At 39.6% G+C, this 14,162-nt stretch overlaps 1 protein-coding gene across 6 annotated transcripts in view; it reads left to right on the top strand.

Annotated features, from left to right (window-relative positions):
- The first annotated feature begins 11 nt into the window (after positions 1 to 11).
- The window catches only part of dysf (dysferlin, limb girdle muscular dystrophy 2B (autosomal recessive)), a 57,708-nt gene continuing 43,557 nt past the window's right edge, over positions 12 to 14,162 (top strand). For 2 of the 6 annotated variants that reach the window (XM_056443194.1, XM_056443190.1), the window contains exons 1-19: positions 12 to 277; positions 5,611 to 5,666; positions 5,930 to 6,021; positions 6,211 to 6,316; positions 7,364 to 7,493; positions 7,576 to 7,835; positions 8,853 to 8,981; positions 9,069 to 9,131; positions 9,214 to 9,264; positions 9,785 to 9,815; positions 9,949 to 10,064; positions 10,757 to 10,883; positions 10,954 to 11,057; positions 11,147 to 11,215; positions 11,327 to 11,370; positions 11,667 to 11,749; positions 12,920 to 12,952; positions 13,177 to 13,292; positions 14,084 to 14,162. The exon at positions 14,084 to 14,162 is cut by the window's right edge and continues 35 nt beyond it. In XM_056443194.1, coding sequence (XP_056299169.1) covers positions 190 to 277; positions 5,611 to 5,666; positions 5,930 to 6,021; positions 6,211 to 6,316; positions 7,364 to 7,493; positions 7,576 to 7,835; positions 8,853 to 8,981; positions 9,069 to 9,131; positions 9,214 to 9,264; positions 9,785 to 9,815; positions 9,949 to 10,064; positions 10,757 to 10,883; positions 10,954 to 11,057; positions 11,147 to 11,215; positions 11,327 to 11,370; positions 11,667 to 11,749; positions 12,920 to 12,952; positions 13,177 to 13,292; positions 14,084 to 14,162 — 1,777 coding nt within the window. In that variant the 5' untranslated portion in view covers positions 12 to 189. Of the gene's footprint in view, positions 278 to 1,410; positions 2,542 to 5,610; positions 5,667 to 5,929; positions 6,022 to 6,210; positions 6,317 to 7,363; positions 7,494 to 7,575; positions 7,836 to 8,852; positions 8,982 to 9,068; positions 9,132 to 9,213; positions 9,265 to 9,784; positions 9,816 to 9,948; positions 10,065 to 10,756; positions 10,884 to 10,953; positions 11,058 to 11,146; positions 11,216 to 11,326; positions 11,371 to 11,666; positions 11,750 to 12,919; positions 12,953 to 13,176; positions 13,293 to 14,083 lie in introns of those variants that run through there. The other 4 variants (XM_056443196.1, XM_056443193.1, XM_056443191.1 and 1 more) reach the window with 3 other exon arrangements.

The raw sequence follows: 14,162 nt of genomic DNA, 5'->3' as shown, positions 1-14,162 counted from the left end.
CTTTTCCTCTCTCTCTTTCTCTCTCTCTCTTTCTCTCTCTCTCTCCTTCATTTTGAAGATATTTTCTGGAAATACTGACGCCCATAAATGGACCTCACCGTGTCTCTCCGGGACATTTGACAGAAATCTACTGTATGTCTGTTTGAGTGTGTGTGTGTCTCTGTGTGTGTGTGTGTGTGTGTGTGAGGCATGCTGCGTGGGTTCATTCTGTGTGCAGAGCGTCTGCAAACGCCGGACGATGACATCAGCGATTCCTACTGCACCGTCACCTATGAAGGTAGGAGTGTGTGTGTGTGTGTGTGTGTGTGTGAGAGAGTGTGTGTGTGAGTGTGTGTGTGTACTCTGGGATGGCTCAGGATTGATCTCAACACTCAACCACTCCTCCGCTCTCTAACAGCTGAGAGGTTATAAAGGGAAAGTCTCCACCGGTCTGTCACCGCTACCAGTCTGTTTAGGGGGGGAGAGAGAGAGGGGGAGAGAGGGAGAGAGAGAGGGAGAGAGAGAAGAAGGAAGGAGAAGGAAGAGAAGAGGAAAGAAGACGAAGGAGGAGGAGAAGAAGGAGACAAGGAAGACGATTAAGAAGAAGAAGGAGACGAGGAAGAGGAGGAAAAGAAGAGGATGAAGGAGGAGGAGGGGGATAAGGAGGAGAAGAAGAGGAGTAAGAAGATAAGGAAGCAGACGGACGAGGAATGGGGTGGAAGAGGAGGAGAAGAAGAGGAAGAGGAGGAGGAGAATGGTCACACAAACATATGTTCAGCAATCAGTGGATTCATAGATAATCATCTTATTCATCTGCAGAGAAACAAAACAGTAAAATCACAATAATCTAAAAATATTATATATATATTTATATATATATAGAACAGTAACATCCTGATTTTACATTTATAATAATCTAAACATATAATATATATAATCCTCACCAACGGGCTTTTATACTGAAAGTCAATACATATAAATAATCAATATTTTCAAAATAAACTTCAGTTTTTGACAGGAAGTTCTAGGTGTTAAGAAGTAAAAGAGTTGAGTCATGAACTCGTGACACGTCGAATATTGGGAGGCACAAAAGTTTCCCTGTGTAATATATAGGACACACAGATACACACACACACACACAGATACACACACACACAGATACACACACACATACACAAAGATACACAGACACACACACATACACACATACACAGACACACACACACACAGATACACATACAGATACACACACACACAGATACATACACAGACACATATGAAGAAGGAGGAGAAGAAGAACAAGATGATGAAGAAGAAGATGATGAAAAAGAAGGAGGAGTATAAGAAGGAGGAGGAGAAGAGGGAGGAGGAGAATAAGAAGGGAAAGAAGAAGAGAAGGAGGAGAAGAAGAAGAAGAGTTTTTTTTTTAAGGCTTAGGTTGAGGAAAATAGTGTTTTTTAAATTCATATATAGATTTTTCAAAATATAAATATGTTTATATGTATCAATAGTTTTTTAAAAGTATATATAAATATAAATACTTCCTCTGGTACACAGTGTGAGTGCGGCGCCTGGTCCGGCCTGCAGGGGGCGCTCTCTCGTCGTGCGCCTGTAGGCCAGTGTCCGTGTGACCTCACTGGCTCCTGATTGGCCGAGGTCGTTATCCCAGGAGAACTGGTCTCGGACCAGCGGATCAAAACCATCATATAAATAAATAAATAAAAACAAAATGAACCAGGAATAAACGACAACTCTAAATATAAATCATAAATCTCCCCGAGCTGACCACCGCTCCTCCACAAGAATGGGATTAAAATAAAACGAATAAACAAAGAGGTGGAGAGCGGGAGAGATGTGGGCCCGAGATAAGGAAACGACAAGGAGACAGGAGAGGAAACGAGAACAGGAAGTGATGAGGTTTCCTCTGGACGCGAGGCGAGGGTCCGGCCCTCTTCCCCCAGACACCGAGCTTTTATTTTGAAGCCGGAGCTCCGGAGAACTCATCGCTCACCATGTTTACCCCCTCAAGGATTAAAGCTACTTCTTAAAAAGAAGAAGAAGAAGAAGAAGAGGAGGAAGAAGGAGGAGAAGGAGGAAGAAGAAGGAGGAGGAAGAAGAAGAACAAGAAGAAGGAGAAGGAGGAAGAAGAAGGAGAAGAAGAGGAGGAGGAAGAAGAAGAAACAGGAGGAGAAGGAAGAAGAAGAAGAAGAGGTGAATAAGAGGAGAAGAAAAAGAAGAAGAAGAAGAAGAAGAAGAAGAGGAAGAAGAAAAAGGAGAAGGAGAAGAAGGAGAAGGAAGAAGAAAAGAGGAGAAGAAGAGAAGAAGAAGAACAAGAAGAAGAAGGAGAAGGAAGAGGAAGAAGAAGGAGAAGGAGAAGAACAAGAAGAAGAAGAAGAAGAAGAAAGAAGAAGAGGAGAAGAAGAAGAAGAAGAGGAGGAGGAGGAGGCCCATCTCTCCCTGTGTGTGTGAGTGCTGGTCCTGGATCAGCCATGCTGCGCTGCGTCCTCCAGCGAGCCAACAACCTGAAGCACTCTGACCCTCTGGCCGGCGTCACGTTCAGAGGTAAGAGGCAGCGTGGGAAATTACAAAACATTCATTTCATACCCAATAACTTCACCTTTTAGAAAATGTGAACCTCTTTTTCCCACTCGGTCGTGTGGAGAAGCGTCTTCCTCCCACACGTCCGTCCGCTCGTCTCCAGAGCTTCTCACATCGCATTCACAAAGTTTCATCAGACGTCTTCCGGCTGCTGAGCCGCTTCTGAAGCTTAAGTCGGATTAAGACGTTTTAAAGTCTATAAGTTTTATTGTTAATGAAGCTGAGTTGTGTTTCTGCTCCGGGGAAAACACTCCGAGTCTTTACCCACCGAGACGGGGAGCAGCGCCGCAGGACACGTCTACGTTTTAATAGAAAATGAAATAAAAACTGGTTTCAGACAAATTGTAGGAATCATGAAGTTTTCTTCCAGCCTCGTCTCTTAAAGTACTTAAACTTAACCTTTAACTTTAACCTTTAACTTTAACCTTAACCTTTAACCGTTCAAATGTGGTACATTCGGTTTGACTTTGGGATGCCAAATGGCGCGTTGGGAGGTGACTTGGAGTCCTGGTTTTCCGTCAGTGGGTGGTGGGTTCAGGGTCCTGGTTTTCAGTCAGTGGGTGGTGGGTTCAGGGTCCAGGTCCTCCTCCATGTGGACTTCCTGTCTTTGTCCTGAAGGTTTCCTGCTGCTGGACGAGGTCCTCAGTAGAAATACCACCGTTTGAAAATACGACACAAGTGTGCAAGTGTACAAGTGTGCAAGTGTAATGAGGAGAAGGTACCTCCTCCTCCTCAGAGACCTAAGACCTCACCTGGAAACAGGACTGGACACTAAAGTTAATACATTATTTACTTTTAATTTTAATTTTTACATTGCGTTCCAATAGCTTGTTTTAAAATAATAATAATAATAAAATAAAATAAATAATGGATAGAAAATAAATAATGGATAAAAAAAGAAGAAATATAATGTGATATTCAAATTTGTACACGTTTTAATTTTTTAATGTAAAGATGTAACATTTTTAAATTTTTAACATTTTTTAAAAAGAAAAGAAATGAATACAAAAAACATTGAGATAATGTCATTCATCCATTATATATATATAAATAATGGATACATAATAAAATAAAATTTGAAGAAAAAAAAGAGAAAAAAATGATATTAAAATTAAAACATTTGAAAATATATTTTTTTAAAGATGTACAAATTTTAAAACTTGATACATAAAAACATTGAAATAATATAGAAAAAAGGAATATAAAACAAAGAATAAAATAAATATAAGAACCAAATAAATAAAAATATAGGAAATATATATAAAAAAGTAAAAATGAATATAAAATAAAAAATGTAATACAAATGTATAAAGAAATATAAAAATGAATATAAAAATAAAAATAAATATAGAAATACAGATGAGATTTAAGACTTGACTTGGACTTGCAGAACATTACTCGTGGTTCCTCTCCAGAAAAAAAGATGCTATGATCATTGATAGGAATTACAGATTCAGAGAGAAAAGACAGAGAGAGACTGAGAGAGGAAACATCTCCAACTGGAACTGAGGATGAAAAACACTTTTGATGATGTCTAAATATTTTTTTTAAACCCCCTAAAATCCTTTAAAGTATTGGTGCGTCCTGTTTTCTGACAGAACATCCACACGTTGTGATGTTCTCTGTTGATTAAACAACAACAACGTGTTCTTCAGGATGTCCTGCTGGAGCCGGAGAGGGAACAACAAGTGATGTTTAGCCTGGAGACACACACACACACACACACACACACACACACACACACACACACACACACACACACTCATGTTTACAATGTTTGCTGAGGGAATACATCAAGAGATAAGTAGAGTCATTATAGAGACTTCTATACAACCAGAGGAGTTGCCCCCTGGTGGTCAGGAGAGAGAATGCAGCGTTAATACATGAAGCATATACTTCTATACAACCAGAGGAGTCACCCCCTGGTGGTCAGGAGAGAGAATGCAGCGTTAATACATGAAGCATAGACTTCTATACAACCAGAGGAGTCATACGTATGGTACGGTAGCATTGACATTATTTAAAGCCATGAAATATCTTCATATTTGTACCTTTTAAACTCACCTCAGACACATCGACACACACACACACACACACACACACAACGCCCGAGTCTAAACATACCCCCCCCCCCCCCCCCGTGACCCTCGGCCCGGTGGGCCACATGGCGTCTATTCTCGGCTCATGACAGAAACAGTGCCGAGCCGAGCAGGAAGTTAACGGTGTGCCACTTCCTGTCTCTGAGATGCTATAGCTCAGGTAACAGCCCTTGGGTCACGCACACACACACACACACACACACACACACACACACACACACACACACACACACACACACACACTTGACCCCCTGGTGAAGGGAGGGGTTGTTTTCCAAGATATCTTCCAAGAGCGGAGGTTCACCTTCGTAGGCGATTGCGTGAGAACTGGTGTGTACTTGTTTGTGTGTGTGTGTGTGTGTGTGTGTGTGTTCTCACATTGGGTGATGACTGTGGAGAAAACAGGAAAGGTGTGAAACAGTCTTGGGTGTATGGAGAACACATCATTTGTGTTTATGAAAACAAGTTCTTATTTTTTATAATTAACAATTGTATGGATCAGATCATTATTGTTCAATCAATTAATCAATTAATCAATCAATCAAGTCTTATTTATGAAGCATTTTTTAAACCAATCAAAGCGTCTCACTTCCTGTTCAGAGAACCAGAACTCTGACCCATACAGGATGATACACACACATGTACACAAACGCATCCACACACACATATACACACATATACACACATGCACACACACACGCATACACACACGCATACACACACATGTACACACATGCACACACACACATATGTACACACACACGCTAATACACACAGACACACGCACACACACACACATGTACACACATGCACACACACGCATACACACACATGCACACACATGCACACACACACATATGTACACACACACGCTAATACACACAGACACACACACACACCCACTGTTTCATAACTCCAACTCTTTCTCCTTCAGGGTGTAAGAAGAAGACGAAGGTGGTGAAGAACAACTGTAACCCCGTGTGGAACGAGGTGCGTCACACAACTTTATTTATGGGGAGACGGCCGGATATATTAGTTTAAAAAAAAAAATCGTTTACAACTTTTTCCTGGGGATCAGTGCTCATAAAAAACCCGTAAGAGGCTTTTATTGTGAAAATACGTCTTTCATCTCGAGTCGTAGTGGAGACGTCCACTGACGGCATGGAGTCAACGGTGGAGAGGGTAACCATGGTTACCTGAACGCACGACTCACTACGACGTCATCGTGACGCGTGTTGGTGTTTCCTCCTCAGGGCTTCGAGTGGGACCTGAAGGGGGCCCCCCTGGAGCCCGGGGCCGAGCTGCACTGCGTGGTGAAGGACCACGAGAAGATGGGCAGGAACAGGTGTGTGTGTGTGTGTGTGTGGGGGTGGGGGGGGTCACGGGCTTGTTCTAGGAAAAACACCCCTCTTCCTATATTTTATATGGACCGTTCCGCTCCATCGAGATGGAGGGTCACCCTCTCATTGTGGTCATGATGTGCTCTTTGTGTGTGTGTGTGTTTGTGTGTGTGTGTGTGTGTGTGTGTGTTCAGGTTCCTGGGGGAAACCCGGCTGGCTCTCAGAGACGTTCTCAACTCTCCCAACTTGGCCGCCACCTTCACCGTGTCGCTGATGGACACCAAGAGGAACATCACGGGGGTGAGAGCACTCACACACACATGCACACGCACACACATACACACACACACACACACACACACGCACACGCACACGCACACATACACACACACACACACACACACACACACCGAATGAAGCACAGACAGATTAATTGACAGTCTCATTGTGTCATGAATCACAGCTTCCTGTCTGGATCTTTAAATAGAGTCAACCATTCTCCTCTCTCTCTCTCTCTCTCTCTCTCTCTCTCTCTGTCTCAAATAGAAATGAATATTGTGTTCTTTATTTTTTCTTGTGCAAAAAAAAAAAAAAAAAAATGCATTCTGGATTCATTATTCATCAACAACTGAATATTGCATATTTTTATTCTTTATATATTATTGATTTGCATGGCTACACAAAAACTCTAAAATCCTATCTCATAAAATTTTAATATTTCCTCAGACCAAGTAAAAAAAAAGTTTTATAACAGCTGAGTGTTTGTCAAGGCTCAGGAAACCCTTGCAGGTGTTTGATTTTAATTAGAACAATCAAGTGATTTTGTTTACCCCCTACAGTATACTTTTCATGATATTCTAATATTTAGAGATAGGATATTTGAGTTTTCTTATATATATATATATATATATATGTTGTAAATTATATATATATATATTATATATTTATTCATATATATATTTATAGATATACCGTACATGTTGTAAATTATATATATATATATATTTATATATATAGTTATTTATATATATACTTATATATGTTTTTATACATTTTGTAAATTATATATATGTATTTATATATATATATATATCTAATATAGTAAATATTAAACCAAAAATAGCTTTTAATGATCTTTTCAGTCTCTTAATATGTTTTTATATGTTTTTCACTCGTGGTGGGAAAAGTACTCGCACCCTTTCTAGTAAAATTACACAAATATTATCAGAAAATGCAGTTTTTAAGGACTCATCTGCATAATGTGTTTGGATAGAAGTGGAAATGATGTCATGTGTGTTTACATTCATTGTGTGTGTACATAACTGTGCTTTCCTGTGTTCCCTGAAGGCCACGCTGACCCTGCAGGTTTCCTATGTGCCTCCTCCGGGATCGGCTGCGATGTATCAGCCTCCTCCGCATCCTGAAGCTCCATCCCATAATATCAACAACCCCAACGTGGAGCTGGACACCCTCACGGGTAAAACCCACCGCTTCATTCATAAATAAACGTGTTAAATGAGCCAACGCCGTTTAACATTCGTATATTTATGGGCTGGCAGTGATTTCTCTGGACACGCTGGGCGAGGAGGACACGGAGAGCATGATCATGCTGGAGCCGGCGGAGGACCAGGGGCCCGACGACGGGCGCTCCATGGCCGCCACGGGGCCTCAGGGGGGGCCCTCGGGCCTCGAGTCCCCCACGGCACAGACCCCCAAGCGCTCGCCGCCGGCCTACAACGCCCACGGGGGCCTGAGGAAGAGGAGGAGGGGAGCCAGCGGTCAGACGAAGCCGCTGGCCAACAAGCCTCAGGACCTACAGGTGGAGCATATCAGTATTTAAGGGAAGGTGGAGGCCATCAGTCGTGGAGAAGCAGTTTTTAAATATCTTTATTAAATTGTTTTTGTGCCTGTTTTCATTATAAATATAAATCATAACGCTGACGTCATTATCAGGTTAATAAGGTAAAACAACTCCAGAGTAAATGTACGGAGAAACATCCCAATACATGGCTTCCTTCAGATAATACATATTTAATAATACCAAAAGTATTTAAAATATATAATACAAATTAATAAGTAAAAAAGGAACATATATTTATATATATATTTATATTTGTGCTACTTTTTTAAATAAAAATTAAGAAAGAAAATAATTTCAAATAAATGATACAAATTAATAAGTAATAAATATATATATATATACAGTATATACATTTATTTTTGAATAAAAATGAAGAAAGAAAATATTTTCAAATAAATAATACATAAAAAAATGTAAAATAATATATAGATATATATATGATATATATAAATATATAATTATTACAAATCAAAATAATAATACTTTTATATACAATTATTACACATCAAAAGCATGAATAAAGTATTTTAATTTTATTTAATGTAAATTATAATAAAGCTCGGGCTTTTAAAGTTGACGATAATGTATGAAACTTTTAATTTAATATTAATTTTGATGGTGAATAATTTACTGGCACTGGTTGTTTGTGGCAGATAAAGAGGATTGATGTATAATTATAGGTTCAGAGACACAAATGAATACATGTCAGACTCTAAGACCCTGAGTTTTAGCTCACAGCGCCACCGTGTGGTGATCTAGGAATATTACACAACACATAACCTGTATCAGGCTCATACAAAGAGTTCAGATCTCATAAATAAACATATTAATATCACACTCTATAGCTAATTTTTAATTTTAAATGTATTATTATTTGTGTTTATTATATATATATATATTTATATATATTTATATTTTTCGAATAGTCCATTGTAAATTGTCCGCTCTAAAGGTCTCGCGTGTCTTCCCGTCCAGGTGCGCGTGCGCATCATCGAGGGCCGCCAGTTGCCGGGCATCAACATCCAGCCCGTTGTCAAGGTAACGGTCGCCGGGCAGAGCAAGAGGACCCGCATCCGGAAGGGCAGCAGCCCGTACTTCGACGAGGTGAACGAGGGAAAAAGGTTTAGATTAATTTCACGGGAAACAAGTTGCCCTCCGTCAGACCGCAGCTGAGCGTCTTCCTCTCCGCAGACCTTCTTCCTCAACTTCTTCGAGACGCCGGCGGACCTCTTCGACGAGCCCGTCTTCATCACCGTGAGTCCGGTTCTGTCTCTGGTTTTGAATGTTTCTTCCGGAGGTCTGATTTTGACCATGAAGGGGAACTCTCTCCATACAGGTGTGTGACTCCCGCTCGCTCAGGAACGACGCTGTGATCGGTGAATTCAAGGTAGAGGACCAAAAGATAAGAAAGTACTTCGATATATGCAGTCAAAGTATGAATAGTCCTGCATTAAAAACCTCGATTTAGTTAAATATATGCAAATGTTATCAACTAAATGTACGTAAAGTACTTAAAGTAAGTACGAGTACTTTTACTGTTGCTTTTGAGCTTCTTTATGGTTTAATTAACATCATATTCTATAAAATCATCCAGTTTTTGTAGCGTCTTTGTGATGATGCTTTTTAATTCAAAGAGTTTATTTATCATAAATAAGAAGGAGGATAATTTATGACGTTCAACATCAACACATCTGGAGATACGAGGTTTTACCTGGACAGGAAATGAAGGAAAAACTGTCAGAAAAATGTAGTAAAAAGTAAAATATGTACCTCTAAGATGTCGTGGAGGATGAATATTAATATAAGTACAATAGCTAAGATGTACACTGGTTGAGTCATGTACTTAAGTTCATTAATTTAACTATATAGTGCATAAAATATGTAAAATATTGTAATATGTCTTCCAGTTGGATGTGGGCACCGTCTACAACGAGCACAGTGAGTATATTTATATGTTTTTTGGGGTATTTTAACTCAAAGGAGCAGAGAATCTTTTTCAGATCTTGGTCCCGGCACATCATTGGTTAGAACGGTTTAAGCCCCGCCCCCTCTCTCTCGCTCTCTGTTCCAGGACACTGCTTCTTGAGGAAGTGGCTGCTGCTGTGTGACCCCGACGACCTCTCCGCCGGGGTCAAAGGTTACCTGAAGGTCAGCCTGCTGGTGTTGGCGGCCGGCGACGAGCCACCGGTGAGTCTGATTGGCTGAATCGAGTTTGATGGATTCAGTGCGTTAAAATAATGCTAACATGCTAAAGGCTAGCAGCCTAACGAGTTTACACTTTTATTCAAGAAACAATCACCACTGACTATGTGAACATTTTCAAAATATATATATAATAATATTTAAAAAATATATAATTATAATTTAAAATAAATAATACAAATTAATAAAAAAAGAACTATGTATATATTTTTATTTATTTATTTGTTTTATTTATTTTAAATTATAATTTTTTCTTCATTTTTATAAAAAAAGTTATTTAAATATATAAATACATATATATACATATTACTTCTTTTATTCATTAATTTGTATTATTTATTGAAATATATATTTTTCGTTACATTTTTAATTAAAGCATTTTAATGTTGCATGTGTTGTCAATGTGGATCACATCTGAGACACTTTGTATACTTTTATATATATTTATTACTGCATCTCGTCGTGCTTTTACTTTGAAAAGTAACTTAAAGTGTAAAATAAGAAATACTTGTCCCTTTGTTACAGTATACCTACAGCTCTGTTATTTTTTTAAGGAAAATAAACATGAAAGTCTTCATGCAACCATCACAAAATTCTCCCTTTTTGTATTTCCAAGTCTGATTTTATTAACACACAACCCTCGTGTGTGTGTTGTTGTTTTTGTGCGTCTCCTCCAGCCTGACAAACGCGAGTGTGTGGAAGACAAAGAGGACATCGAGGGAAACCTGCTGAGACCGGCCGGCCTGTCTCTGAGAGGAGCCACGTTCACCCTGAGGATCTTCAGAGCCGAAGACCTGCCGCAGAGTGCGTCTCACTCTCGTGTGTGTGTGTGTGTGTGTGTGTTCTCTCATCACCGTCTTTGTCCCGCCTCTAGTGGACGATGCCTTCGTGGACGGGATGAGGCAGATCTTCGGGTTCGACAGCAACAGGAAGAACCTGGTGGATCCTCTGGTGGAGGTCCACTTCGCCGGGAAAACCGTGCGTCGTTTTTAAAAAGTCCCCAAATCTCAAAATCCCCACGTTAACCGCAGAACCTGAACATGTCACGTGCGCGGTATCTTCTTCAGGTGTGCACCAAGGTCCTGGAGAAGAACGCCAACCCCCAGTGGAACCAGAGCCTGGTGATGCCGATCCGGGTGAGACACAAACAACAATGTTACGCAACGTTATTGTGCTACAGAGATTAATCTCCCCCTCATCTTCATCTTCATCAATTTATCATATATGCTTTTCTTTTCCCCTCCCAGTTTCCCTCCATGTGTGAGAAGATGAGGATCAGGATTCTGGACTGGTGAATCCTGGCTCTTATTATTTTGTTCTTTTAAAACTCAAAAAAATTAAGATTTAAACTTAATGTCTGTATTTAGTTTAGATTATTATAATTTATTCACAATTTTGGAAACTAGCATCATCACTATGATATTTTTTTCTAAGATATCTGTGTTTTTTTTAGAAGACCTGAATTTAGAGCTCCCCACATAAAAAAAAAGTTATATATTTATATATTACATATATAGATAATATATTTGAATTGATTCCACCATGTTGGCGTTTCAGAGCTGCTTCTTCTTCTCTCTCTCTTTCCAGGGACAGAGCGAGTCACAATGACGTCATCGGCACCACCCACCTCTGTATGTCCAAGATCTCCGCCCCCGGTGGACAGATAGACGGTATGTAGCTGGTCCAAACCGGTCTGAACTGGACTAGACCAGTTTGGTTTGGACTGGTTTGGACTGCATCGCATTTCTAGCTAACCCGTCTTGCCTGGTTTGGGTCAGTCCAGTTCTGTTCTGTAGTAGATAGACCAGTAGTAGATGGACCAGTAGTAGATGGACCAGTAGTAGATAGACCAGTAGTAGATGGACCAGTAGTAGATGGACCAGTAGTAGATGGACCAGTAGTAGATAAACCAGTAGTAGATGGACCAGTAGTAGATTGACCAGTAGTAGATGGACCAGTAGTAGATGGACCAGTAGTAGATGGACCAGTAGTAGATGGACCAGTAGTAGATAAACCAGTAGTAGATGGACCAGTAGTAGATGGACCAGTAGTAGATGGACCAGTAGTAGATGGACTAGGAGTAGATGGACCAGTAGTAGATAAACCAGTAGTAGATGGACCAGTAGTAGATGGACCAATAGTAGATAAACCAGTAGTAGATGGACCAGTAGTAGATGGACCAGTAGTAGATGGACCAGTAGTAGATGGACCAGTAGTAGATGGACTAGGAGTAGATGGACCAGTAGTAGATGGACCAGTAGTAGATGGACCAATAGTAGATAAACCAGTAGTAGATGGACCAGTAGTAGATGGACCAGTAGTAGATAAACCAGTAGTAGATAGACCAGTAGTAGATGGACCAGTAGTAGATAGACCTTATAGACTTCTATACAACCAGAGGAGTCGCCTCCTGGTGGTCGGGAGAGAGAATGCAGCTTGGACTCCAGTTGAACCCATTTGAGAGCTGAAGGTCGTGTGAACGTAACAAAGCATGGACCCCGTTTCCGTGGCGTGAAGTGAACTGGGTTTGTTCTTGCGCTCCAGTCGGCGCTCTTTGGAGCTCATTGTTCTCTGTCTCCATTTGACTGTGTGAATAATGCCGAGTCATCAGCACATCGCTTGATGCTAACAGCACCATCGCCTCGTTTCAAGTTACTTCCTTGAAACGAGCTCCATCCTTTTGCTTTGAGTCTTCAGGTCTTTTCTTTTTGGCGTTGTGGTGAAGTGCATTTGTTTTGGGTTTGCGGGGCGTTCAAAGACGTCCGTTTTTTTCCCTTTTCTCCTCTGACTCTCACACCTTGTCTGTGATTCTGAACCACGCTTCCTCTCTTCGCATTCAGATGACTTGACTCCACGGACCGTCCACTCTGGCAGTACGTCCACCATCCCTCTACACCTTTTGACATGTTGTGTGTGTTTATTTCCATTTTTTGTGATTCAAATTTCCTTTTTCGATCATTCCATCTTATCTCGATTCTGATGAAACTCTCTGAATCCAATTTTGTCCGACGCCACATGATTTCATCAATCAATTGATCGTTGTTCTCTTGATCGTCACGCTTCACGTTTCTGTCCTCACGCCGACTCGTCTCTCCAGTTGACGACAGTCTGGGCTTCCTGCCGACGTTCGGCCCGTGCTTCGTCAACCTGTACGGCAGCGCCCGCGAGTTCACGGCCTTCAACGACCCGCACGAAGCCCTCAACCTCGGAAAGGTAACTTCTCAATACGACCATTTAGGACAACATATATGTATACACACACACATATATACTGTATATATATATATGTTTTCATCTTCAAGGAGTCTACCTTTGTGCTGCAGTCAAAATATACAAAGCAAGAGAAATATTTTTTTAAAAGAAATATACAATTTAAATTTACATTTACTTTTTGCATGAATTTTTTGAAATTATATTATTCTTTATTTCTCTTACTTTGTATATGTATATATATATACAAATATATATATATGTATAATGCAGATATAATGTTACTAGTATAAAGAAAAAATTAGTATTATATAATCTATAAAATCGCGATATTATCTTTGTTTTATGTCACCGATACTATTTACCCAAAAACAGTTATTTTTTATTGACATAAGACTTTTTTTAAACCATCAAATTCTACACAATAAAAATAAGAATGTAATAGTTTTAATACAATAATATAACATAATAATGTAATAATATTATTATAATAATAATGTAATAATTTTAATATAATAATATAATATAATAAAGTAATAATAATGTAATAATTGTAATATAATAATATAATATAATAATGCAATAATAATAATATTAGAATATTAATAATTTAATAATAATAATGTAATAATAATATCAACATGTAGCCGGATCTTCATGTGTAGAAATACCGAACTTAAACACAATGAATAGATGTGAGAAAAAATAATAAAGTAATAAGCATTATTAAAATGTGTCTTTAATCTATTGTCATTGTAATAACCGTTTTGTAAAGACCTCTTTCTGTCCGTCAGGGAGAGGGCGTGGCCTACCGAGGGCGAGTGTTACTGGAGCTGACCACGAAGCTGGAGGACAAGCCGGAGCAGAAGTCTG

Source organism: Pseudoliparis swirei, chromosome 21 (assembly GCF_029220125.1).
Source record: "Pseudoliparis swirei isolate HS2019 ecotype Mariana Trench chromosome 21, NWPU_hadal_v1, whole genome shotgun sequence".
Classification (NCBI taxonomy): Eukaryota; Metazoa; Chordata; class Actinopteri; order Perciformes; family Liparidae; genus Pseudoliparis; species Pseudoliparis swirei.
Note: the sequence above shows the minus strand (reverse complement) of the source record. Positions and strands in the feature narration are given on the sequence as shown.